General features: G+C 44.9%; 1 protein-coding gene across 3 annotated transcripts; it reads left to right on the top strand.

Moving 5' to 3' along the window:
- Positions 1–10651: 10651 nt before the first annotated feature.
- ZNF518B (zinc finger protein 518B) lies at positions 10652–22414 on the top strand. 3 transcript variants are annotated; one of them, XM_066632357.1, is made up of 3 exons: positions 10652–11121; positions 14487–14597; positions 17972–22414. In XM_066632357.1, the coding sequence occupies exon 3, from the start codon at positions 18026–18028 to the stop codon at positions 21014–21016; it is 2991 nt and encodes a 996-aa protein (XP_066488454.1). In that variant the 5' UTR covers positions 10652–11121; positions 14487–14597; positions 17972–18025; the 3' UTR covers positions 21017–22414. The 3 variants fall into 3 exon arrangements, with proteins under 3 accessions (XP_066488454.1, XP_066488453.1, XP_066488455.1); XM_066632356.1 differs by having other exon boundaries at positions 10652–12138; XM_066632358.1 differs by lacking the exon at positions 14487–14597.
- The last annotated feature ends 3277 nt before the right edge of the window (positions 22415–25691 follow it).

Genomic DNA, 25691 nt, shown 5'->3' with positions numbered 1-25691 from the left:
ATTCACCTTCAAAAGGTTGGCACACTGGGATAGTGGCTATGGTTGTGCCCAGGTAGAGGAGTGAGGAGAAAGGCTAGAAGGGAGAGAGAAGTGGAATTGATCTCTCCTTAGTACCAGATAGTATGATGGTCCTTGGATTTGCCTGGAATGGGGGTGGCTTCATGTAGCCCCAACAGGTCAACAAATGAGAGAGCTTTACAGCCTAATCCTATGCATGTCTACTCAGAAGTAAGTCCCAGAGTCAATGGGCCTTACTCCCAGGACAGTGTGGATAGGATTGGGCTGTTAGCAAGGCAGGATGAAGGCAAGGAAGAGAAACAAATGAAGACAGGATCTTGTGATCCAGGTTTGCTAGACAAGATGAAATTGCTTACATCTATCATGACTTTGACTCCACATGAACAGTTTCAGGCAGGCGCTGTCCTTTCTCTGCTTCTTCTGGCTCTGTTATGAATTCTTTTCTGCCTGTATAGCCCGAGAATATGGACAGAATTCGCTGGAGCATGAGGCTGACTGCTTGCCCATTTGATCCTACTCAGCTTGGCTTATTAGATTTGTGGGGGGATGCTGACCTGGTGGCCAGGGAGGACGAATAATTCAAGAACTAATCACCCTCCCTGAAGATTTGCTGCTGGTGGCCTTAAAGCAGATGGGCCTTAAAGACCTCCAGGAGGGCTCCATCCTGGAGGAGCTCCCTGGACACCACTGTACTGGATAACTAAAGCCAGTCTCCTTCCATTTCTGTACCAGGACTACTACTGCTACTGCTACTACCGCCGCCACCACTACTACTTCTGCTAGTAGTAGTAGTGTAGTAAAACACCTTGTTACTTCTTGATTGGTCTTAATGGCATTAAGCTACTTGGATACTACATTTTGGGGCAGACCAAACAGATGGCAGTTGCTGAACTTGTCATTATGGGGAAAGCTTCAGGTAGTTGATATTCAAGTAGTTAAACTCAATATATTACTGAGGCTCCAGTCCTATCCCTCATCACCAGCACAGATGCAGCCACACCAAAAAAGGTATGTGCTGCATCCTATGGTGGCAGGGTGATGCAAAGGCAAACCGTAAATAAAGAAAAAAATATTTTTTTACTTATCTCTGCCTAAGCCCTGGCGCCATCTCTGGTTTCCCTTAGACCAGGGGTGTTTTGGCAGGAGGGCCACATCATCTCTTTGACACTTTGTTGGGGGCTGGAGGAAAAAAGAATTCATTTACATTTAAAATTTGAATAAATTTACACAAGTTTACATAAATGAATATATTAAAGATGAACTTATACGAATGAATGAAGGTCTTGCAATAGCTCAAGGCCTTGCACAAAGCAAGGCTGGCCTTTCCTTTGCTGCCGCTACTGCATCACAGACGTGAAACAGCAAGCAGTGGAGGAAACCCTCATCCCACAGCTCACGCCAGAGGTCAAACAGTCGCCCTCACGCTGAGAGCAGTTGCATCGGGCCAGTGCGGGCTCCAACAAACCTCTGGAGGGCCAGAGGCTCATTGAAGATGGGGGGGCTCCCTGAGGGCCGCATGTGGCCCCAGTGCCGGGGTTTGCGCACCCCTGTCTTAGACATACACCATCTATTTTGGTGGCATATATCTGAGGAGGAAAAAGGAGCAGGGAGGTTTTTGAAAGCGGCTGGCTGTCATAGCTGGCCACCAGTGCAGCTGCCATTTGTGGCAGTAGCTTCAAAATGACCGTCAGCAGCGCACTATGCACACAGCCATCAGAACCCTGATCAGTTGTCATAACTAGCCCAATAGGATTGGGCTGTAAGAGCAATTTATGTTATTTTGTGGAAAGTTTTCAAATATTTTCCTTTTTTTTAATGGATCAGATATTTAGAACATATTTTGCAAGTGCCTTCAGAAACATCAGAGCTCACATCAAATGATAATTGTCAGTCAAGGAAGGCTTCCCACAACCCACGAGAGGCCGGTGCTGGCTTAGGTAAGTCTAAAAACCCTCTTCTGCCCCCAGCAGTGGCACAATTATCAATTACGTCTCCGCCATATCCCTGCCCCATTCCTTAAGGGCACAGAGACAGGTCTTCCCCGGCTGGGGTATTGTGATGCCCCAGTTGGGAACCTCTGCAGTATAGATAAATAGTGGACCTTACTTATCTGCAGGTTTGGCATCCACTGATTTGAATATCCACAGATGCTAACCCTGCAGGGAGGTGAGTCCACATCCTGAACCATGACCTGTGTTTTCTTCAGGCTGATCGTCAGTCCAAAATCTTGGCAGGCCTTGCTAAAACGATCCATGAGCTGCTGGAGATCTTTGGCAGAGTGGGTAGTGACAGCTGCATCGTCGGCAAAGAGGAAATCACAAAGACATTTCAGCTGGACTTTGGACTTTGCTCTCAGTCTGGAGAGGTTGAAGAGCTTTCCGTCAGATCTGGTCCAGAGATAGATGCCTTCTGTTGCAGTTCCAAAGGCCTGCTTCAGCATGACAGCGAAGAGTACACTTCTGTACTGCAGCGAGTCATGGACTCTCCGCTCACAACAGGAGAGGAAACGGAACGCTTTCCACATGCGCTGCCTCTGACGCATTCTCGGCATCACCTGGCAGGACAAAGTTCTTAACAACACAGTCCTGGAATGTGCTGGAATCCCTAGCATGTATGCACTGCTGAAACAGAGACGCCTGCATTGGCTTGGTCATGTCGTGAGAATGGATGATGGGCGGATCCCAAAGGATCTCCTCTATGGAGAACTCGTGCAAGGAAAGCGCCCTACAGGTAGACCACAGCTGCGATACAAGGACATCTGCAAGAGGGATCTGAAGAACTTAGGAGTGGACCTCAGCAGGTGGGAAACCCTGGCCTCTGAGCGGCCCGCTTGGAGGCAGGCTGTGCAGCATGGCCTTTCCCAGTTTGAAGAGACACTTGGCCAACAGTCTGAGGCAAAGAGGCAAAGAGGGAAGGCCCATAGCCAGGGAGACAGACTGCACTTGCTCCTGGTGTGGAAGGGATTGTCACTCCCGGATTGGCCTTTTCAGCCACACTAGACGCTGAACCACCTTTCAGAGCGCGATACCAGAGTCTTTCGAGACTGAAGGTTGCCAATATATATAATAACCCTGCAACAGGAGGGCCTCAGATGACCTCCTGGATGCAACCAGAATTGCCTTCCAGTCATGTCTGAGAGTTCTTTGGAGGTGTGGGGAGGTCGCTTCTGAAAGGCACTTCTGGTTTTCTGGAAAAACTGGAAATGCCTTTCAGAAGTGTCCAGGAGACCTTCAGAAGTGCAGGGAGGTTGTGCAAAACCTCCCCATGCCTCAGAAGGCCTCCCAGATGCTCTGAAAGGCACTCTCAGCTTGCCAGAAAAACTGGAAGTGCCTTTCAGAAGCACCCAGGAGGACTTCTGAGCTGTGGGAAGGCCTCAGAATGCCTCCTGAAGGCAACTAGAAGGCACTTCCCGTTTGCCGCCCCACCCACGGATTTAGTTATCCACAGAATTCGGTATCCATGGGGGTCCTGAAATGGATCCCTTGTGGATACCAAGGGCCCACTAGACATCTGTCAATCCTGGGGGATGTTTCGGGTAATGATGGTATCTTGAAACATTTTGAAGCATTCTTTGCCACTAAGTCCCAAGAAAAAAAACACACAGCATTACTTACAGATTAAGAACAAAATTTGGACCAGGCACATGTGCAGTGCAAAACATTTCAAACTTTATTTCCAGTTTCTTATACATTTCTAATGGGTGGAAGCCTGAAGCCTCTAGAGGAGAACAGAGACTTGAAATAAGGGGCATAATGAAGTCATTCAAACCAAACAAGGCAGGCAAACAGTAGCAATGATTAAGCCAAGTAGAAAACCAATTCACCCTTCAGCACACTAGAGATGCTCAGAGCTGAAAGCTCATTTCCTTCATATGCCATTGTGATGTAAATTTGTTTATTCATGCCGGAAAGAGGTCACTGAATATATTAATTAGATTTTGAAAACAGAAATAGTCTTCATACTTAAACTCCTTACCCATGGGATCAGGGACCGGATACTCAGGGCTGCTGCAACAGCTCAGCGCCTGGTTTTGAGAGGGTGGAGCATGCTTGGCCTAGATATGGCTAGTGCAGAGTTTGCTCTGGTTATGAGACAAATGCAGGCTTAAGAAGAAAAGGGGTAAAGTAGAGGTATATACTTGGGTTGTGGGGTTCATAGTTGTTTTGTAAGGACAGGGATGAGCCTTCTCTTACATATTCATGGCCCAGTCCTACACCGCTGGTTCCAGCAGGGGGTGGACAGAGCCCTCAATGCTGCCTCAGAGCTGGGGTGAGAAGGGGGTAGAGGCACCGTGTCTCCTTCTCCACCCAGGGGATTCAAGGGCACCTCTCAGGTAGGTTGGGGTGGATGCCCAGCAAGCCAGGCTTCTTTGCGGCATGTGTGAGAACCATTGATGTAACAAATAATTAGCACCTAGTGAGTCAGTGAAATGATGTTTTATTTTACCAATGTTACAATAAATATGGATTGTGTGGCATCAGATGAAAGGTATGGTTGCTCCAAAATACAAGGTTGTCTAAGGAATTGGGTTGTAAGGCAATAAATGCATAAAAAGTAGTCTCACTGAGTAAGTATCTCTCTCCTAAGACCGTGATGCATGTGTCAGTAGACTACTAGTTCTCACACATTTAGCACCAGGGCTCACTTTTTGGAATGAGAATCTGTTAGGACCCACTGGAGTGATGTCATGACCGGAAGTGACATCATCAAGTAGGACAATTTTTGACAATCCTAGGCTGCAATCCTACCCACACTGACCCAGGAGTAATTCCCATTTACAGTAGCTTGTTCAAAGTACAGGTCTGTAACATTTCCCCAAATGCAGTCGCACAGCCTGGTAGCATCAAGTCTAATATATTAAAAATCATGCGAGGTGAGGAGTGGTGGTGATGTGAGTATAGAAGTTTTAAAGCACAGGAATGCTTTGTCAGCCCAGTCCTATGGGTTCCCTTGCCATTGCATGCAGCCGGGAGGTGGAACGGGAGGCTAGGGAGTGACAAGGGAAAGTATTTCCCCTTGCCTTCCAATTGTCAATGAGTATCCTTGGATGTGTGCCAGCTCTTTAGCTGGTGTAAGTCTGAGGAGTGAAAGTGGCATGTCAGGAGAGGAGGAAGCAGGCAGAATCTGGTGCAAGTCACTTTCACCAGGTGCTACCCCTTCCCACCTCCAACATGCCTTCTGCCCTCTCCTGTTCCGCTTTCCTCCTGCCCCATTCTGCCCCTGCGGCTGACTCACCATTGTCAGCAGGCACTTTTTGGTCCTCCATGGTGCACTGGGCCTCTATGGCCTTTCCAGTGACAGTCCAGAAGCACACAGCTACGCCCAACTTTGGATCACATTTTACAATGGCTGGAAAGCACATTTTGCCATCAGAATGCTAGTTCTGGTAGTGAAGCCCATCAATAGAATGGAGCCATGTGGCATATACCTTGTCATCTGAATCGCAACTTGATATCAGCTCACTACAAATGATATTGGAGAGGAGTTAAACTGTGCTGTAGACTTAAGAGCCAATGATAAACTTTTGTACATTGGAATGCTCTATGAATCCATCCATTGCGCATGCAACGGATGCTGTATCATCAAAAATGCTGGGCTAAGCATGTCAGTCATGTGCATAGGAAGGAAGATAGTAAAGGTGAAATGACAATGATGGGGTCTAAATGTAGGTCGTGTTGCACCTGAAGTTAAAATATATTAACTGAATGAAATGTCTTCAGCATTGGTGCCTTAGGGCACAATCCTAACCAACTTTCCAGGGCTGACATAGCTGTGCCCATGTGGCATGCACTGCATCCTGCAATGGGGAAGCAGTCAAGGGGGCCTCCTCAAGGTAAGGGCATATTTGTTACCTTACCTTGGGGCTGCATTGTGGCTAGGCCAGTGCTGGAAAGTTGGTTAGGATTGCGCCCTTAGAAGACATATATGTATTAATTAGGGGTCACAAGGGATATAGGCAGCTCAATCCTTATGTCATGGAAGCAGCTGAAAAGATTCATCAGAACAGAGTTAGCACTGAAGGCACTTAATTTTTCTGTCCTGAATGCCTTAATGAATCACCAACAGTGTAAGTGAAGTTCACAAAAGATGCTCTCTGAAAGTATTAAACCACCCCCTTTCTATTCCCAGACCAGATTGGGCTCATAGCTTATTATTTAATAAAAGGACCACTTGCAGTCCACTTCCAGGAAAAGCCCATCTGTCACTGGGCACTGGATGTTCAACAGTTCATTAGCCCAAAATAATAGTGAAGTGATACCATAGTGAAACAATATTTAAGATGTTCTTCAAGGGAAGATTGCAATATCAGAAGACAGAAGGAAGGTAGATGGAGTGTTTTCTAAAACACTGATGTTGGTGTGCCTAAATACAGAGATGGGTTGAGAATAAAGTATCCTAAAATCTGCAACAGAAGCATGATTTACCTTTTCAAGTAACAACTGGATCAGTTATTCACTGTTTGACCCATGGCAAGACATGACCCCCACTCCAAGAAGAGGGGAACAAGTAGGTCAGGAGAACCAGCCCTGGATCCTGCTCAGGCCTCAGCCTCCCCAGTCAGGAGACTTCTGAGCCTGAGAGGCAAAAACCTGAGACCCTAGAATGAGAAAATTCCAGTCCAGCCTGAGATCTTCATGGTCAATGCTTGGAATTTCATATTCCTTAGAGCCTGCACCATAGAACTGACAAGGGTCAGGAGGACTGCAGTTGAGTGAAATATGGCAAATACCTTGCAGTTGAGTCTTGTTATGGACCAGAGCATGGATGAAAGTAAAAAATAGATGAATGTTAAAACATAGCCTTAATTAGCTCTGCAAATTTATTTTGGCTGGCAAAAAATGTAAATTACTAACTATATAACGCAAATTCATGCAATACCTAAATAAGCAGAAATTAAAGAAAAATAAACAAAAGAATCTTGACAAACCTTTGTGGAAAGTTGGATGAAAACAGACTAAAGAGGAAAGCACGTGGCTGAAACTTGAAATGTGGTTATAACTGAAAAACAGCTGAAAGAGCAAAGCGATGAAAGTCAAGTGGATGAAAGTCAAGGGTATTGCTATACAAAGAATCTTCTAGTGTCTCATCACCCAGTAGCGGTGGAGTAGCTAAGGGGGGTGTAAAGCACTAAGTTTTTCAGGGAGCCTCACTATGGCATGCAAGCGGCCCCTCCCCCTTGGAGTCATTCTGGGCTGCAAGAGCAAAACAGAGGTTCGTTTTGCTCTCGCAGCCTGGAATGGCTCCATAGGGGAGAGGGAGGGTCTGATTGCATGCCATGGTGAAGCTCCATGCAAAACTTAGTGCTTTTCACCTCCTCAAGCTGCACCACTGCCCAGTAATCCTGTGGAGTTGGAGGATTACAACTTTATTGTCATTTTTGTACAGTCCATTTCAGTAAGAAGGGAAGAATGGACATTCAAGAACATGGGGATTGCCCTCTCACTCCTCCGTTGGCTCTTGTGGGAGCACGCTGCTCACATGAAGCTCTCCAATGTGCTGAAACCCTGGCCAACCTCACCTTAAGAGCATCGCAGCCTGATCCTAATTGGGCTGCCTACCGGTGGGACACGAGTCTTGCCAACCTAAATGCTGGCCCACCAGTGGAAGTAACATTCTGCTGATGGCTGAACATGCTTGTCTTGCTGTACTCTCTGTGCTTCCCTCCACAGGCAGCTGTCCACCAGGGGAAGAGGACACACCCCTCCACGCACCATGAGGAAAGCCCACAGCATGCCTTGCTGCAGTAATCAGTGTGGTTCCAGCTGTTACCCTGTGGGATTGTTAAACTACTTGTTCCAGACTTTGAAGATTCCAAGACAAACAGTGAACATCTGCCCAGCCAGACTTCACTGACACCTGTGCCTTGACTGTTGGCCATAAGCAGGGTGACCAGTTGTCATAACCGCAAAAGAGGAAAAGGCACCCCAAAATGTAGGACATCCAAGAAAAATGTAAGACATGACAAAATTAAAGCTAAGACCACCTTTCTTTTTAAATTGAGTTTTTGCAAGTATTGATCTGTGAGAGGAAATCTCAGACCCCTCAGTTCCATCAGATGTTTTCGTCCAAGTGCAGTCATCATCCTGGCTCTGCACTGCACTGCTGTCCGAGCTTTCACAGTGGCAGCAGTTCACCCTGGGTCAGTTCTTGGTTCTCAAGTTGTTATCCATCTCTGGCTGACTCCTCCACATTCCACACGTGCTTGCAGTGCCTTCCTGAAGTCCGTCAACAGCTTTCTGGTCTCAGGAGGATCACTTTTGCCAGGAAAGGGACTCTGTTCACTGCCTGGCTCCACTTCCTTTTTGGTCTTTTCACTGTGGAAAAAGTGAGTGTGAAGATGGTTATAGCAAACCCCCTAGCAGGACTCCAGTCTCTCTTACCTGGCTGTCAGCCTGAGTGCTGAGATACCAGCATCTTGACTTCTTTGTTCATACTCCTGCTGCGGCTCACCCCAGTCCTGGCCAAAACATTCCTTCCAGCTGAAGCACTCCCCCACAAGTCCCGAGGGAGTTTGTGTGCTTCTTCTACTTGCCTGCCCCCAAACAAGGCAGTTATCTTGGGCTGGTGCAGCCAACATTCTATGCAATGTGTATTTGTGGTATAAGGGAATTTGAACCGCTCCTGCTGTGATTCCTGACAGTTCTTTGCTTTTCTGCTTTGCTGTTTGTATCACAATCAGGGCAACAGAGAGGTTAGGTGGGTCCCAGAGAAGAGTCTTTTTTTTTTTTTTAACAGGGTCCTTTCATGGTCTGCATCAAATGATTTTTTTATCAAAGTTTGCTCCACTGGATCCTCAGCCATCTGCCTGACACAGAGGCTCTAAATTCTAAACTGCCCCTTGGGTTGTTATAGAATCGAGCAGCCCTACTGTGGGGCTACTCGCTTTACCCGGGGGAAGGGGACACAAGTCTGTTCTCCTGAGGAGATGCTGGTGGCTGCCGCTCTTCTTTTTTAAAAAATAAACTATTATTAGTTGTATGTAAATAAATAAATCAGTTGTATGTAAATTAATAAATATATTAATTGGGCAGGAGATCTGGTCTAGAGGGTAGAGTCTCCGTTTGCCTGAAGATAACATCCGCAGGTCGCCAGTTCGAGGCCACCAGCACCGTGCGACCTTGAAGCAGCTGACAAGCTGAGCTGAGTTATTCCATCTGCTCTGAGCGTGGGAGGATGGAGGCCAGAATGTGAAACCAGATCGGAAAGAAACATCTGAATTGTTGTGGTTCTTGAAAGATAGAACCTTCTTTCAATTGTAAAAATCCCTACGGGGGATTTAAATAGCCTGCCTATGTAAACTGCCTTGAATAAAGTCTGAGGAGAAATCTGAGGACCAAGAAAGGCGGTATATAAATACCAGTATTTTGGCTTGATATAAATACTGGTATAAGCCCTATACTGCTCTGGGCCATGGTTTCTCAGAGATCGCCTACTTCCGTACAATCCGGCTCGTCCTCTTAGGTCATCAGAGAAGGCCTTTTACCCCTAAGGAGGTAAGTGGGGTGGCGGCAAGAAATAGGGCCTTCTCAGTAGTGGCACCAACATTATGGAACTCCCTTCCCCTTGATTTGAGAATGGCTCCCTCTCTTGAGACTTTTTGGCGAGGCCTGAAGACCTTTTTGTTTAAAGAAGCCTTCTGAGTTCATGGCCTTTTTAAACATCTTTTCTATCTTTTAGTATTTTTACAGGCCTGATTCCTCTATGATTTGCTGCATTTTGCTCTTTTTATCTGACTACGGTTTTTATGGGTATTTGTTAATGTGTTTTTAATATGTTTTTATTTGCGGTTAAATTATGTTTTTAATCTGTTTTTAATATGTTGTAAGCCGCCCTGGGTCCCGTCGGGGAGAAGGGTGAGATATAAATAAAGTTGTTTATTATTATTATTATTATTATTATTATTATTATTATTATTATTATTACTTTCTAGATCTTGTTTTAAACCTAGGCGGGTCCCGATAAGAGTGTCATTTTAAAAAGTGGTCCTGATGCGAAAAAGTTTTGGAACCACTAGAAGGTTAAACAAAAGGGTCCTGGTGCTAAAAGGTTTAAGAGCCACTGGCATTAAGGATTGGAGGCAGATCACTCAAAGAAAGAGAGAGAGAGAGAGAGAGAGAGAAAGGGAGGCAGGCAGGCATTTGTGTGGCTCTCCTTCCCGTTGAGGTCCATGGAGAAGGTGCAGTGCGCGCCAGCGCCATTAGGGGGCGCGGAAGAGAGCCGCAGAGCGGCCGCGAAACAGGCTCTGCCGCTGGGCATCCCCGGGGGCTGGAAAGAGCCACGGCCGGGGCAGCCCCGAGCGGTGCGCAGAGTATCGCGCCCGGCGCCGGACCCCTCGCGGCTCTCCCCGGCCCGAGCAAGGGAGCAGCGCGGCTGCTGCAGCGCCGGTCCGGGGCCTGGCAAGCTCTCCCTCCGTCCCTTCCTGCTCCGCCTCCGCGCGCTCCCGCGGCATAGAGCTCTACTCCGTCCGCTGGGCGCGCGCGCGTGCGCGCTCCTGGGGCTGGTGCGGGGAGCCGCTCGCGAAGCGCAGCCACGGCCGGTGGGAGGCTGCTGGGGCCGCTGCTGCAGCGGAGGGCTGAGGTCGGTTCCTGCTGCGGGCGGGCTGGAGCGGTGGGGCGCGCCCTGCCTGCCTGCCTGCCTGCCTGCCTGGGGTGAGTAGCACGCAGCGCTGCCCAGCTGGACGGCACGGCCCAGATCTCCTTCCCTGGGCTCCCCTGGGCTGCCTCCCCTCCTTCCCTCCCTGCGATCCCCTCCGTCCCCTTCCTTCTTGGAGACCCTCCCAGGCACTTGCTTGGCCAAGCTCCTTCCCAGCAGGGGCCACATCCTGCAGAGGCCTGAGTGCTGCCCTCCCCTGGCCTCTCCCAGCATCGCTGCGCTTCTGGGAGCAATGTTGGCCTTCCCAGAAGAGAGAACAATGGATCTCCCCTGCTAGAAGAAAGCAGGGCGCCAGCCAGGCAGCGGCACACAAAGACTCCAGCAAAGATTCCTTAAAAGCAACCCACAAAGCTCTATGCAGCCTTGCCAGCTGGCTTCCTACAGCCCGATCCTGTGTATTGAGTTACTCAGAAGTAGGTCTCACTGCTACAGTATTGGATTTATGCTCAGGTAAGTGTGCAGAGAATCCCAGCTTGTCACAGTGACTTGACTGTGGCCTCCCCAGATCTCTTGTAAAACTCCTCTGATGTTCTCCTGGATATTTCTCTTGTCTTGTCTTTTCTCTTGTCTCAAACTTCCTTCTTTGCCTCTTTGCCTCAGACTGTTGGCCAAGTGTCTCTTCAAACTGGGAAAGGCCATGCTGCAGAGCCTGCCTCCAAGCGCGCTCAGAGGCCAGGGTTTCCCACCTGTTGAGGTTCCTTCTCTTAGATGAGTGGCCTTCTTAGGTTTCCTAGGCTTAGATGAGCTGCCTTCCTAGGCTGATGAGTCCCATCTACCCGGTAAACTAATTTAAACTGACGAGTCCCATCTACCCAGTAAACTAATTGGGCGATAATCCTGGGGGTTAGAATTATCCCCTTTTTTATAAACTGGAAAAATAATACTCTGCCTCCAGCCTTCCGGGAAAAGTCCTGTAGCATTAATGTAGGTAAATAATTTAGCTAGCAGTGGAGTCCACCATTCAATATTGGTCTTGTACATCTCAGGAGGAATCATATCCTCTTCAGGTGCTTTTTCTGTTGCTAAAGCAACTATAAGTTCACCTACTTCCTGTTCAGTGTCTGGGGGCCATTCTGGTGTTAAAGTCAAAAGCGACTGGATATTACTAACATTATTTTGCCTGACATTGGCATCACTATTAAATATATTACTAAAATAGGAACACCATGTGCCGGCAGCAATACAGTCATTCAGTTTGCAGCTAAGACCCAGTTTGGTGAGTGAGATTAAAGACCAAAACTTTTTTTTCATTCTTTTCCATAACAGGCTTCCCCAGTTCCTTCCGCTGGGCTGACATATATGCACTCTTTTTTTGTTTAAGAAGTTCCTTATAAGTTGAACGACATTGAGTCAAAGCATCTAAATCTGAAGCTAGCCGAGTTGTCTTCCTGATCAATCGAGCAAGATGTTTTTTGGCTAACCTACATTCCTTATCAAACCAGCTACCCCAGTGTGGGGCAGAACCAGGTACCTGTATCTTCTTAACTAAAAAAAGGCCTTAAAATTGAAGTAATATAGTTAAGGCCTTCTATAGGATCCATATGTCCTTTAATTATGTCCCTATGCAAATCCACAAGATTAGGGCTATTTAATAATTCCCGGATTGATAAATCCATAGTGGGGGACCATTTCAAATGTTTCCCCACAACAATAGTCCTCTCCGCCCAATCAGTGGAAGTGGAAGGCAGCTGAGGGATTTCTGTGGATATAGAGAAACATACAGGTAAATGATCACTATCAGTCCCTTCTATCAAGTCCCTCCCTTGAGTCCCTTCGGGGAGAAAGGCGGGGTAAAAATAAAGTTATTATTATTATCTGGACGATCTAAAATGTCGTAATTCAACTTGAAAGATAGTAGCCTTGTGGAGCAAAAAATATAATCGATGACACTTGCTGCCCTACTGTTTTTTAAAAAAGTGAAATAACCCTTAGAGTTATCCAAAAAACTGCCATGAAGGCATGTTAACTGAAAAGATGACATTAACTCAACTAACCTTCTACCTTGTGTATTAGCCACCTTATCTAAAGAGGAGTGGTCAGATAAAAAGACTTCATTATGATCAAGTATCTTTCTACTAATACCCGAACCTACTCTGGAGTTAAAATCACCACATAAAATTATAGCAGCATTCGGATATTGAGATTCACAGTAATATATAACCTCCTCCAGTTCTTCCCAGAAGGAGGTAACACTCCCAGTCTTATTAGGTGGACAATAGACATTAAGACAAATCAATGCATTTGACTCAAAACCCCAATTACCTTTCAGCAAAACAGATAAAATACAGTTACTTATAGACCGATAGATAACTTCTGCAACCACATCCAGTTTGACAGAAACCATAATAGCTAGGCCTTCTCTCGCTCTTCCTTTTGCATGAGACTTAAGAGCAGAAAGCAAAAAAGAACTATACCCTTGCAACAACATGGGAACAGAATCAGGCAGCCAAGTCTCCTGCAGACAAAGGATGTGAAAAGATGAAAGAAATTTCAAAAGATCCTGATCAAAAGTCTTATTCAGCCAACCTGCAATATTCCAAGATAAAACAGAAAGTCATTGCAGGTCAGACTCCACCTCTACAAGGGGATTGGATTGAGATGAAATAGACTGTGATGAAGATTCCAAGTTGACTTGCAACATCGTTTCAGAGGAATTCCAGTTGGAAGTTGATTGAAACAACACATTTTGTGTTACCTCCTTCGTCGCGGCAGGGAATGAGGTTCCACCTGGATTAGAAGGGGCCATGTTAACTGACGGACTACGTGATGTAATTTGCTTATGAGTTGTTGAGAAAGCAGTTAGTTCATCAAAGTCAGAGTCTGTGACAAAAAAGGTTCCTGGAATGTGTTGCACTGGTGACCTACAAAACTCCGTCCTTTGCAATTGAGGTTGAGTAAAAATACTGTTAGGCTGCAGGTTGGACTCACCCTGCTCTGACTCCATATCCATAAGAACAGGGCGAACAGCAGCATCAGGCTCCAAAAAAACTCTTGGGAAGGGAAGCTGAATCAAAATCCATTTCACTTCCCAATTCCAACTCCATCCCAGGAACTGCCTGGCTAGTAGAAAGTCTTTTAAGTAAGTTTGTTAGTCTGGCCTGTAGGTGGACTAAATCCTCCTCTCCCATAGATTGCCCAGTCAATTTCTCAACTGGTGGTGACTGAAGATTAGTTGGAGAATGATAATCATTAGTCCTAGACCTTACATTAGCAGTCTGCCTTCTCTTATTTGTACAAAGAGCCAGGATATGCAAGTTTTGAAACATTCTATATACTAAAATTTGAAATCTATCCTTCAGGCTCAGCAGCTTGTAGAAGCAGCCCTGGAATCTTTCTGGTTTTAAAAGTTAAAGACAGTCTCTTATAGCCACTACAAGAGGGCAAAAAGTGGTAGCTTGTTAATTCCACGGGATGAATAGAAACCTTCAGCAATTGAGATATAGCTCTAATTATCATCCACTTACTCCTCCACCACGCAGAGTCTAATACAGGAATGGAAAGCAAAACACAATTTGGCTGTAAAATTAGCTTCACTTTATCTTCCTCAGCTGCGGAAAAGGGGGTTAAACACGTTAATCCTGATATTTCTTCATTTCCAACCCTGTGAGATATTTTATTGGAGATAGCCAAAGTCTGGGTTAGAGAGCCAATTAGTGTTTCAATCAATTTCAGACGTCCAAGAATATACAGGAGAGTGTGACTGGATATCAATCATGCATCGCTTAGTTGTTGGGTAATTTGTACCATTTGTAGTTGTAAGCATTTTTTATCTCTAGCCAGAGGGCTTGTTCTTGTTTTCCTCCTCTTATGTATAGGCAGAGAACGTTTGATTTTCCGGAGAGGAGGGCTGCCGGGCACCACAAGACCATCATTTGCTATACACACCAGGGCCTTCAAGGGGTTATGTGCACCAGCAGGAAGAGATGGTAAAAATTTTCAATCAATCCTTAATTGCTTCGACCTTTTATAAACACCCTCCTCCAACTTGGTAGGACTTTTCCAGTATCTCTTCTTACCTCTTTGTGGGAGAGCATTCCCAGCAAGCATAGACATAATGAACAGTCCGGGACGCAAAACAGCTCTGTTATCCCAATTAACAATCCACAACAATCTGAGCCTCAGGAGAAAACATAAAAAGCTCTCAGATGTAAAGTATAAAAAGTAGGTCCAGTATCAAAACCAACTAATTTGGGGAAGGAAAAAAAAACCCCACATTAGTAAATAAAAAGCTAAAATCATGTAGAGCTCTATGAAGAAGCCTGCACCTGGGCGGCCATCTTCTTTCCATCTCGCAAGCAAAATTCACAAAACTGCAATGTAAGAGCTTGTCAATTAAAGGCCAAGTGGAACAAAACTGGGGCCTGGCCATTGACTTCGAAGTACGATTCAGAGCCCAATCCTAGGCATGTCTCCTCAGAAGTAAATCCATTATGTTCAATGGGGTTTACTCCTAGGTAACCATGGTTAGGATTTCAGCCTCAAGCAATTAAAAATAATTGACTCCCAAGGAAGTGGGTTTCTGAGTATTCCCTAAAAGCAGCTGAAATACAGATACTTTGAAATCTGATCCACATCTTAGCTGTTGATCAGGTTAGGTAGAAGCTGCTGTTCTCCCCAACTAATCTGGGAGTGTGTAATTGAATGCAGTGGGGCTTGTTTTAGAGTCAGTATGTATAAGGATGAGCTATGAATTTATTTCCTGCACTCTGTGTAAGAGAAAGAGTAGGTGGAATTTACTCTAGTTAGATTCTGTTTTTCCCCCCTTGGTGACTTTGTGCTTTGTTTTTGTCTGTTTATTTGTTTTTTTGTAAAGCATTAATACTCTGCCTTTTCATACCAAAAAGGAAAGCTCAAGGCACTTTACATTAGTGAAATAAAATAATCAATAAAACAATAAAACTTTAATTAAATAAGAAAAGAAAAGCAGCAGCTTGCAAATTAAGAACTAATAGGAGCCAACAGAGCAAAAAACAATCAGAGGCTTGTTGGAAGAAAGTGGTTTCAACACCAAGAAGGATGAGGGCAGTTCTGATTTGATTGATATTGAATTCCATAGGTCAGACATCTGACCCACCACAGATTCAGGCACAGAGCTGACACCCATTTTTTAACAACATAAGTTTGCCTCTCATCTGCAAACCCTCAAAAACCACTTCTAATACACTTCTGCGATTCAAGGACATCTGCAAGAGGGATCTGAAGGCCTTAGGAATGGACCTCAACAAGTGGGAAACCCTGGCCTCTGAGCGGCCTGCTTGGAGGCAGGCTGTGCAGCATGGCCTTTCCCAGTTTGAAGAGACACTTGGCCTACAGTCTGAGGCTAAGAGGCAAAGACGGAAGGCCCATAGCCAGGGAGACAGACCAGGGACAGACTGCACTTGCTCCCAGTGTGGAAGGGATTGTCACTCCCAAATTGGCCTTTTCAGCCACACTAGACACTGTTCCAGAACCACCTTTCAGAGCACGATACCATAGTCTTTCGAGACTGAAGTTTGCCAATACAATACTAAGGTCAGACACAAAGCAAGAGGTCCTATCTCAAGTCACCACCATATATCTAACGGTGATGGCACCTGCAGTGGGTTCATCCACTGTGGAATCATGTGATGATATATCTGTCTTGATATATCTAAATTTGCTTTCACATTCAGAAATTTTTATAATTTAATTTCACATTGGTCTAATTAGTCACATGACCAACTTTATTTTCTATAATTTTTGCTAAACACAACTTTGGGGTTGTTCCACTTTTGAAGCTTTGGTCTTCTGCATATTGAGTAGAGAGTAGGATCCTTTATATGTGTTTGTGAACACTCATATCATGGCCCTCAATGTGCTCAAGACCTGTTTGTATGCCTTTTCCCAGCTGAGCAGTTACAGTGGAATTGAGGAATTATTGATGACACATCTGGCTTTGCCTAGTATCCAAATAACCTTTTAAAGAGAGAGAACGATTGCTTTAAGGCGTCAAAACTCCTCCCCCGTTTAGAAGTGGTTTTTGAGGGTTTGCAGATGAGAGGCAAAATTATATGCTATTAAAAAATGGGTGCCAGCTCTGTGCCTGAATCTGTGGTGGGTCAATTGATGACGACATCTGTCTCTAAATTCTTGTTAAATGAACCTGGTGCATAGATTATTCGTTAAGGGCATCCTTGCTGAAATGCATAGGAAGCATTCAATATGTTGACCCTTAGCTATTGACAGTTTCCTAGGTTCCAACTAGTTCCTTGGATTGTGCTTGGTGGAGAAGAGAGATTCAGTGTAGACACTGGCTTAATTTGTTTATTACATTTTAGTCCAATCTTTTTAGTCCTACCTTTCCTCCAGTGAGCAGCGCGTCTCTATTTTAATCCTCACAGCAACCCTGTGAGGTTAATGCAAGAGAAACAGTGGATGATCAAAGCTCACTTGGCTGTGTGGGTATTTGAACCTCAGGCTCCCCAGTCCTAGTCAAACACTACACTGGTGCTTGGAATTAGGAACATTGTCACACCTACCTGTTTGAGCTTCAAGTAGCTGATCCAGTGGATGCTTCTGAATGGGTTTCAAGTAAAGATCAAAGTCCTGTCAAACTTTAATTGGCAATTATGCACACTTGCCTGGCATTTCTAAGAAAAAATGCAAACCCTGGTTTATGTGCAGATAAAACAAATAAAAATATCAAATGATGGAAATTACAGCAGCAATTGTCGGTTTTCGTATACTTGTGGTAAAGAGCTCATTGCTACAAATTTAGATCATGTTCAATAATTTACCTGTATCTTATGGGGGAAATGTTATAGACCAGCACTTCTCAATGTTTGTCCCCTGCTGTATCACTTTGCATTGACCATTTAGTGCAAGTACCACCAAAAGTAATTGATGATGATGATGGCATAACCAGTTACTTCCAGACTGGGAGACCAGATGACATGTGGCAAACACTGGTAAAAGGCTCAGAGTGTATGGTAAGGCTTTTTTGAGCATGCAAAAAAACACATGCTGGAGTTTTGCCCACTGAACCAAGCCTCCTACTTCTGTTGCTGGTCTTGTTGAGAGATAGCGGGGGTCTGGGGGTCCTGTAAGTACCAACAGACAACACCTCAAGTACTTCTGGTGGTACGGGTACCTCTGGTTGAGAAACACTGTTGTAGACTGATCTGAACACACTTGCTTGAAAAAAGGTTTAATTAAAGTCCTTGGGTCATATTTCCATGTGAAGGGCTTAGGAGTGAGATGTTACTATTTCAGTGAGCCCCAAAGGTAAAATGTGTGGAGCTGCATATGCTGACTTTTTTCAAAACTTTTCTTCCTTTTGCAGCATCTTTACATTGAACCACAACAGTATTGTGTTGGCTGAAGATCACTTTTGGAAATGCAGTTGAAGAAAATGACAGCGACCTTACCAGCGTTGTATGCCAGCCAAGTAAACAAGGAACATAGCTCGTTAATGACATCACCAATGCAAGGAAGTGCTGATAAAGCAAATCCAACCACAACAAAAGATAAAAACAACCAAAATGGCAGTTATCAAAAGAGCGAGGACCCAAAATCAAGTCAGATATCTTGTATTAAATGCAGCCATGTACAGGAGATATCATCACTGGAACTGCAAAAGCAGAGGGGTGGAGATAATAGCTACATTTGTAACAAGTGTAGGCCGAATGTGCCATCAGTTGATTTTGTGACCGACCCCACAGGTATCTCGGATATCGAAAACAAAAAGGAAACAACCCGGAGTAAAATTCTAAGAACCTTCAAAGTAAAAAACTTTCAGCCAGACAAACATTACTGTGATAAATGTCGATTTTCGACGAAGGATCCTCTGCTGTATAAGAAGCACGCGGCACAGCATGAAGAAATCCAGTTTGTTTGCTTAATTTGCCACTGTGTATCTTACACTAAAGGAGAATTCCAACGCCATTTGGTGAAACATACAGGAAAGTTTCCATACAAGTGCCGATACTGTGACTATGGAGCCATTAGGCACGATTATATAGTCAAACATATCAAAAGATTGCATAAGATGATTACTGAGGAGCAAAAAGTTGAGCCAAGCACAAATTGTTTGACAAAGCAAAACCCTGAAAAGAGACCTGCCCAGGAAGTTCCACTGCAAAACAAATCTTCAACTGTATCTTTCAATACAGCAGTGAGTGGAATCCAAGACGAAATGCCTGAAGTCGTTTGTGTACCAAGCAGTGTGGAATGCAGTCATGGGACCGCACTCATCCAGGATGAACGCGTAGCCGAGCCCCCAGATATCGGAATCCATCAAAGTGAAAATGCAGTAATTGAAGTTGAACTTTGCTCTCCCCCCAAAGAGCCCATAATGCCAGGAATGCCGTTGATGGTGGTTGCACCAGCCAAATTTGTGGCTTCCCCTAATTGTCTGGCAGAAGTCGTTGAAATTAAGAACGCTAATGGCGTACAGCATTTGGTTCTTAAACTCGTTCCTGTGCAAGAAATCACCCCCACGTCCGTGAAATGTCAAGTGGCGGAATATGTGAACCCGTGTGCAGAACATGGAGAAGAAACCATCGGTGGAAGCATTTCACCGACTTTTGGTGCTTCTTGTGCGCTAAGTAATGAATGTGGCAATGACTTTGGGTACATGGTTTCCCCTAGTTCTGCTGCCTTGAACTGCAACTTGGTGAACGTGTGCAAGAAGAATGTTATGTGTAAAGAGAACGAAGAGAGAGAAAATTTAGTGGCAGTAGCAGAGCTATCACCTGATGAAATAAATTCTCCAAAAAACTTAAACTTTGGTTTGAATTCACCCATGTGCTTGGCCCCCTCCCCTCCTGAAGGTGGGAACAGGCCTCAGAATGACTTGTCAGATGCTGTTCCGGAAAACTATTCTAATTACCCTTTGGAAAGTAATGTGGAGTTGCAACAGAATAAGCCTGTATGTTTGGATGGGCCAAAGACAGTAACAGTAAGTGAAACGGAAAGTCAGAAAGAGAATATTTGCGTGGATTCTTCTGAGGCACCGAATGTAAAGAATGAAGGTGGCTCCTCAGAAGGTCCGGTGATCTCGTCTGTGTTTTCCCTTAGCTCCAGTGCTGTAAATATCCCAGAAGAGATCAGGTGGGATGATATGTTATGTAAGAAGAGTTCTACGTCACTGTTGTGTAGGAAGATTGCTCAGTTGATGTCTGCTGCGGAGTCAAACGTGAAATCTCAACTAGTCGGTTCTTTAAGACGTGATCAAAGTCCTCTTAAGGAGGAGAAACCCTCATCTTTGGAAGCTCCTGAGAAGCTTGAAAGAAATGATTTAGCTATTAAATTGGAACCAGATTCAGTGCCCTCTCCCCAAAGATCAACTGATACTGCTTCTTCTCTTGGACCCTCCAGCAGGAAAGAACAGGCTCAAACATTAGATGCTCAGAGGGCAAGAGCTAAAAAGAGAGTGTTTAAAAAAGCACATGCTTCTCCAGTGTTCATTCCTCAAGGGACTGTACTGAGAGTGTTTGATGGCATTCGCACTAAAAGCCTTACTGATCGAGGATATGGGAATGAAATATTGCCATCCCCGGTTCTATTTTGCAACAGTACCTTTCTTCCAAGACCGGTTCCTTGTGTTTTTTCTGAAAAATGTACCGAAATGCCATCTTCTTTGCCTTTTGAAAATGGAGTGAAGAGGATGTCCACAAATCAAAGTGGATCACATCGGCACAGAAAAAAAAGAAAGCGTTTCAGGAAGAGAAAGCAGAAGAAAGTGCTACCGTACCTAAAAGGTAGTGAGATCAATAAGGCAGGTGAAGAGGCCAAAAAGAAAGGTAAGCAAGCAGTTGCTGGAAAGAATTTGACCAAGAAAAGTCCACAAAGTCAGGAGGATTGCTACATTATTAACGTAGACCCCATTCTAACAAGATGTCTCAGGCTCATACCATTTAAAAAGGATCAGTTGATAAAATGTCCTCACCGTAACCAGCCGGTAGTTGTCCTAAATCACCCTGATGTTGATGCACAAGAGATAGTTAACGTAATGAAGATTATTAATAAATATAAATGCAATGTCGTAAAAGCAGTCTTATCCGAAAGAACTATTAACTGTCTTGGTGTGAAAAGGCACCATGGAAGACTGACGTTTCAGAGCTTTGATAGAGTCACTCAAATGAAAAAACTGAATGCATTAAAAATGAAATTAAAAAAGATTCACAGAAATATGTACAAGGTGATAAATTCTTCACCAGCAGAAGCATCAAAACAGACCTTCAAATGTTGCTTTTGTGGTAGGACCTGTGTTGACCAAGAAGAATGGATAAGCCATGAACAGAAGCATTTAATGGAAGCCACAGGAGGGTGGGACGTTCATTTAGAAACATCGGAAAGCGACGAGGAAGAAATCATTGTTGATTAATCCTAATTAAAATCTTGTTCGCGGTCAGTCTTGGAATGATCTAGTACAGCAGCCTGATAGAAGCACATTGGAGCTTATGTTTGTTGTAATTTTTGTTTTGTGGTAGGTCAGTATGGTAGAGGTAGAAGGGAAGCAGCCGATGGATTTAGCAGCCTGCTAGTTTGGGTGGTAGAAGTGTGCCTCTGTGTCAGTGGAACGTAGGAGATAATCCTGTGAGATTTAGGAATAAACTACAAAACCATGCATGTGCTCCTGCTGAGGGAGCATAGAACATGTGGGCTATGCGGAGCACAGCAAAGGGACTATCAGGTAGTAAAGGACAGAAAAAGTATGCTGCTGTCAAAGAGGTCTTAGTGTTCTACCTACAAGTCTTGTGAGCTGAATGGTTTTCAGTGTTGAGTTTAGTGGACAGCGGTTCTCTGGAGCCTCTATCTACTTCTGCCAAATGCTTATAATCTTGTATTCATACCAGGGGACTGTTGGGAACGATTTGGCTCATAAGTAAGGTATGTGACCAGGCAGTATGAAGACTTCTGCCTGTTTAGGGAAATTCTGCCTGTTCAGGGAAATCTTTACCTTGCCAGTATCCATTCAGATTTTCATGTGTTTCAAAGAAATCATCTGTATACATGGCGTTTAACCTCCTAAAAATGCTCTCTTGTGAATGTCCCATTGAAAAATGAATGGGAAATGTGTGAGACCACTAGTAGGAATTGTACCGGATAACTTTTCTAGCCATTTCACTTATACACTATGGCAGTGACCCCTAAATTTACCAGGGTCCTGGTGCCCCTGCAATCTCTTCTTCCTTACTCAGAGGGAAATTTAGTGCAATCCAAGATAGCGGCACCCAGATCTTGCATGATCCAGGATGGAGACACTCAGATCTTGTGAGATGCAAGATGGTGGTGTCCAGGAGAACCAGTAGAAGGAACACTGGGGACATCCCGTGGCAGTGGTGTGACCACGCCGTGGCACCCTAAGGCATTGCGACACACAGTTTAGGAACCACTGTACTGTCATGACATCCGCAAAAGCTTGTGAGACAGCGTAGTTCAGGAAAGGCCTGATTATGGAGCCTTTGTTGGTAATTGAAGTTTGAAAGGACACCCACTCGTGAATGAACCAGTCTGTCTTTTTAGGTTTTTTAAAATCATGACACAAAATGTAAAATATATTTAAACCTCAACATCAACTCATTTAAGCCCACACTCAGATTACAGAAATCACGACACTTTTACTTGAAAACGACAAATGGTTGAATGTGCATATATGTACCTGGGGAAGAAAAATGAGGCGTGATCTTTTTTTGCTACTTTGGCAGTTTTTCTAGTAGTGTACTTTGGGAATATTTTTGTGCCCTCCTCATACCCTTGGACATTAAATCTTGCTATGGTATATATGATATATATTGTATCTTTTTGTAGGCTACAAAGCATATCTTGTAGCTAGATTTTTTAATTAAACTTTTTAAAATATGGTGCACTTAGCATATCCGTTAATTTCTTTAGTAGAAATTCTCTCCGAGACAATTTTCTTTTCTTCCCCTTCTGTTGTGACTGAAGCTACCATTCTTTTGGTCAGTTTTCATGACTGCTTTGTGCACGGTAACCACTGGTGCCACAGAAGAAGGTAGTTCTGTGCATAGAGACTGATAGTTACACAAAACCAAAATTATGCACATCACTGCAGGTGCTGAAAAACGTTGGCATTCTGCGCAAGAAGTCAATGCATATAGGTGGCCCTCATTACCTGCCATTTAGGACTCATGGATTTGATCGTCCGTGGGTTCAGGAGCTGCAGGATGGGTCCAACCTGTACGCTCTGGAGGTAATGCAAGCTGTACTCCCTTCACTTCTGAAGAACCTTCTGAGGGCCAGGGAGGAAACCTTAGCCCTCAGAAGGCCTACTGAGGCCTCTGGAAGGCCAAACATTGCAACTTCCATTTTTTGACTGAAGTTGCGATTTTCAACCTTCCAAAAATCTCAGAAGGTTCTCTGGATGCAACTGGGGCACAGTTCTGGTTGCCTTCAGAGGATTTCAGGTGCCCATGGCTGCAGACTTCATTATCTGGATTTTGGGTCAAAATCCATAGATTTCTGTGGGGGTTCTGGGACTGGAACCCCCACAGTTACTGACAGCCTACCTGTATACATAAGCTGTTGACCCAGAAGCAGCCACCTTGACATGTGGCCCTAGTGGCTAGAGTCTAGTGAAAGAAACAGCTACCACACCAGATGTGTTTGGGGGGAATCAGCCCTTTTATGTTGACATACAGGCATTCCCCACATATTCAACAGGTAGGGACCAGAGCACTGACAAAACCCAGAAATCATCAAGAAGCAGAATGAAGTCTTTTTAAGCTTGCCAATTCAAATTGCCTATACAAAACCTGAGAGAGGCCACCTCTCTAAAATACCCAACAGCTTTCCCGTCCATGTCCACTCATGTATTCACATGCTTTTTGTGCTGAGGGAAGGGGTCAAAAGAGCCGATCGTTGACAAACGGCCTTTCAAAAAGTGGGGGATACCTGTATGGTCATTAGTCCATCAGTTGTATATTTACCAAAGTGGTTTGAAATTTTAAGAAATGCTCTGCCCCTTCTGGAGCACGTTGTCTTGAAAAGACAGTCTTCATTGGTATTCATGGAGCACGACTTTGTTAAGTATGCTTATAAGCAAGTGTTAGGGGTCTTCAAGCTCACTTGTGAATCATCCCTTGTCCTCTGGCACATGTGATGACCACCAGTGTTTTCCCCAACTATGGAACTGAACGATGGGGCAGGGGTCACCAGACACCTAAAGAGCTGCTAAGGAGCAGTGGTATAGCAGGACAAATCTCCCCCTTCCAGTTCCGAAGCTGAGAGAGAGGCTGGGACTGCCTTGCCGTTGTATTTCTGATACACTTCAACTGCTTCAGGAGCAGAAGAACAGAAAAAACCCCCACTCTTATTCTCTGAAGTCAATCATTTTGCTGCTTTGAGCACCTCAGAAGCACTGGGGCAGATTCTTGTTAGTAGAGTCCTATGGGGGTGGAGGGGTGAAGATCACCTCTCAATTGCTCTGCACTTTGGAGGTCTTCAGAAGTCCAGTGAAACTGCAGGATGATGTCCACATTCCTCTCCAGCTTGTAGCTGTTGTGTTTACATTGCCCCCTCTGAGGCACTTAGACCACATTGGAAGGGAAACATGCATTTTAACGTGTTAGGTATGTTGCTGTTTCCATTTCATGATGCACAAGCATTTAGTTTAAGCACTGGGGAAGATCAAAATGGGGTCTTCATGCACATGTGCATAGCCTATCCTGGAAAGCACCAGTTCATTGTCTTTAAAAGTTTTGCCTGATTCTCTTGCAAATGAAGGATTGTCTTTGTATGCCCCCAAGCACTGAAGTGTACATGTGGTTCCTGACCATAAGTTCCCCAGTGCTGCTATATCGGTCATAAGCATTCCACATGCACACAGACAAGGAAGTGTCGTTCAAATACATAGGAGCAAGTGCACCAAACCTGAAACTTCTCCATTAGGGGACCTTCAGAGCCAAAGAAGTTCTGACTTCTATCAACATTCAAGAGAAAAATTTCCCTAATTGGATATGTTGGATCTTAAGTAATAACAAACGCAGAGCAACACCTTCCAATTCACCATCCATGTTGAGAAGTTGTTTGCTACGACTGGATCTTCTTGTACTGAGATCGACTTATTAGATCTGTTTTTGATGTGCTGCAGATTCACTTCTGACATAGTGGGTTTCTGGCCAAGTCTCATAATGGCTCACAAAGCAACCCCATTTATTTGATTGGGGCAGCTACTCCCAAACTGTGCCCCATGGCACTGCAGCAAACTCACAGGGATGCCACAGGATGTTCCCGGCGGTCTCTTCTTACTGGTTCTCCAGCAAGATGTTCCCAAGAGAGCTGGGCGCCCCCATCTTGGATCTCATGAGATCTCACACGATTTTGTGAGATCTTGCATGATTCAAGATGGAGGCACCTGGGAAAACAGGGCCATGATGCCACCACAACAGGGCTCTATGTGGCATGTTTGGAAACTGCTGGATTAGAGTGCACCCTGAGAAGTATATCCAGGCCAGACTTTGAGGCTGAGAGGATCACCAAGGAGATTGTTGGTGATTTCTCCCTAAGGGAGCTGTATCCAGAGGAAGAAGACGTGTTGGCTGCTGTCTGTCCCTGGTGGTGGGGTTTGGTGTGAGGGGTGACTGAACCACATTACCTAATGGCTTGTGTGCATGTGACTGAGTGACGCTGAGTGATGCACACTCATTCTCCACCCCTCCTGTCAAGCAATTGCCACCAACTACAACACATTCTCAGTTAGTGCTGGGTTCCCTGATCCAAGAGCCAGGTGGCTGTTAGATGGGATTGAGTCTATCTTTACCAAACATGGCCAATAGCTCCCCAAAGTCCTGCCTGATTTATGACTCTGAAAGATTGTGAAGCTTCCAAGAACAGGAGGGATCAAAAACTGTTAACAGGAATTGTAACATCAGCAAGACCTTGAAGGCTAGGAGATTGTAGATGCCACTGAACCTGCTTGACTATTAAGGCCATCATCAGAGGTCCTGCCTTTATCTTATGAAGTCAGGAGTGTAGTGTAGGAGCAGAAGAATTGATTGTGGTGTCTCTCCTCTGGGACACACTGCCTCTGTTATCCA

This window comes from Tiliqua scincoides, chromosome 6 (genome assembly GCF_035046505.1).
Source record: "Tiliqua scincoides isolate rTilSci1 chromosome 6, rTilSci1.hap2, whole genome shotgun sequence".
Taxonomy (NCBI): Eukaryota; Metazoa; Chordata; class Lepidosauria; order Squamata; family Scincidae; genus Tiliqua; species Tiliqua scincoides.
Note: the sequence above shows the minus strand (reverse complement) of the source record. Positions and strands in the feature narration are given on the sequence as shown.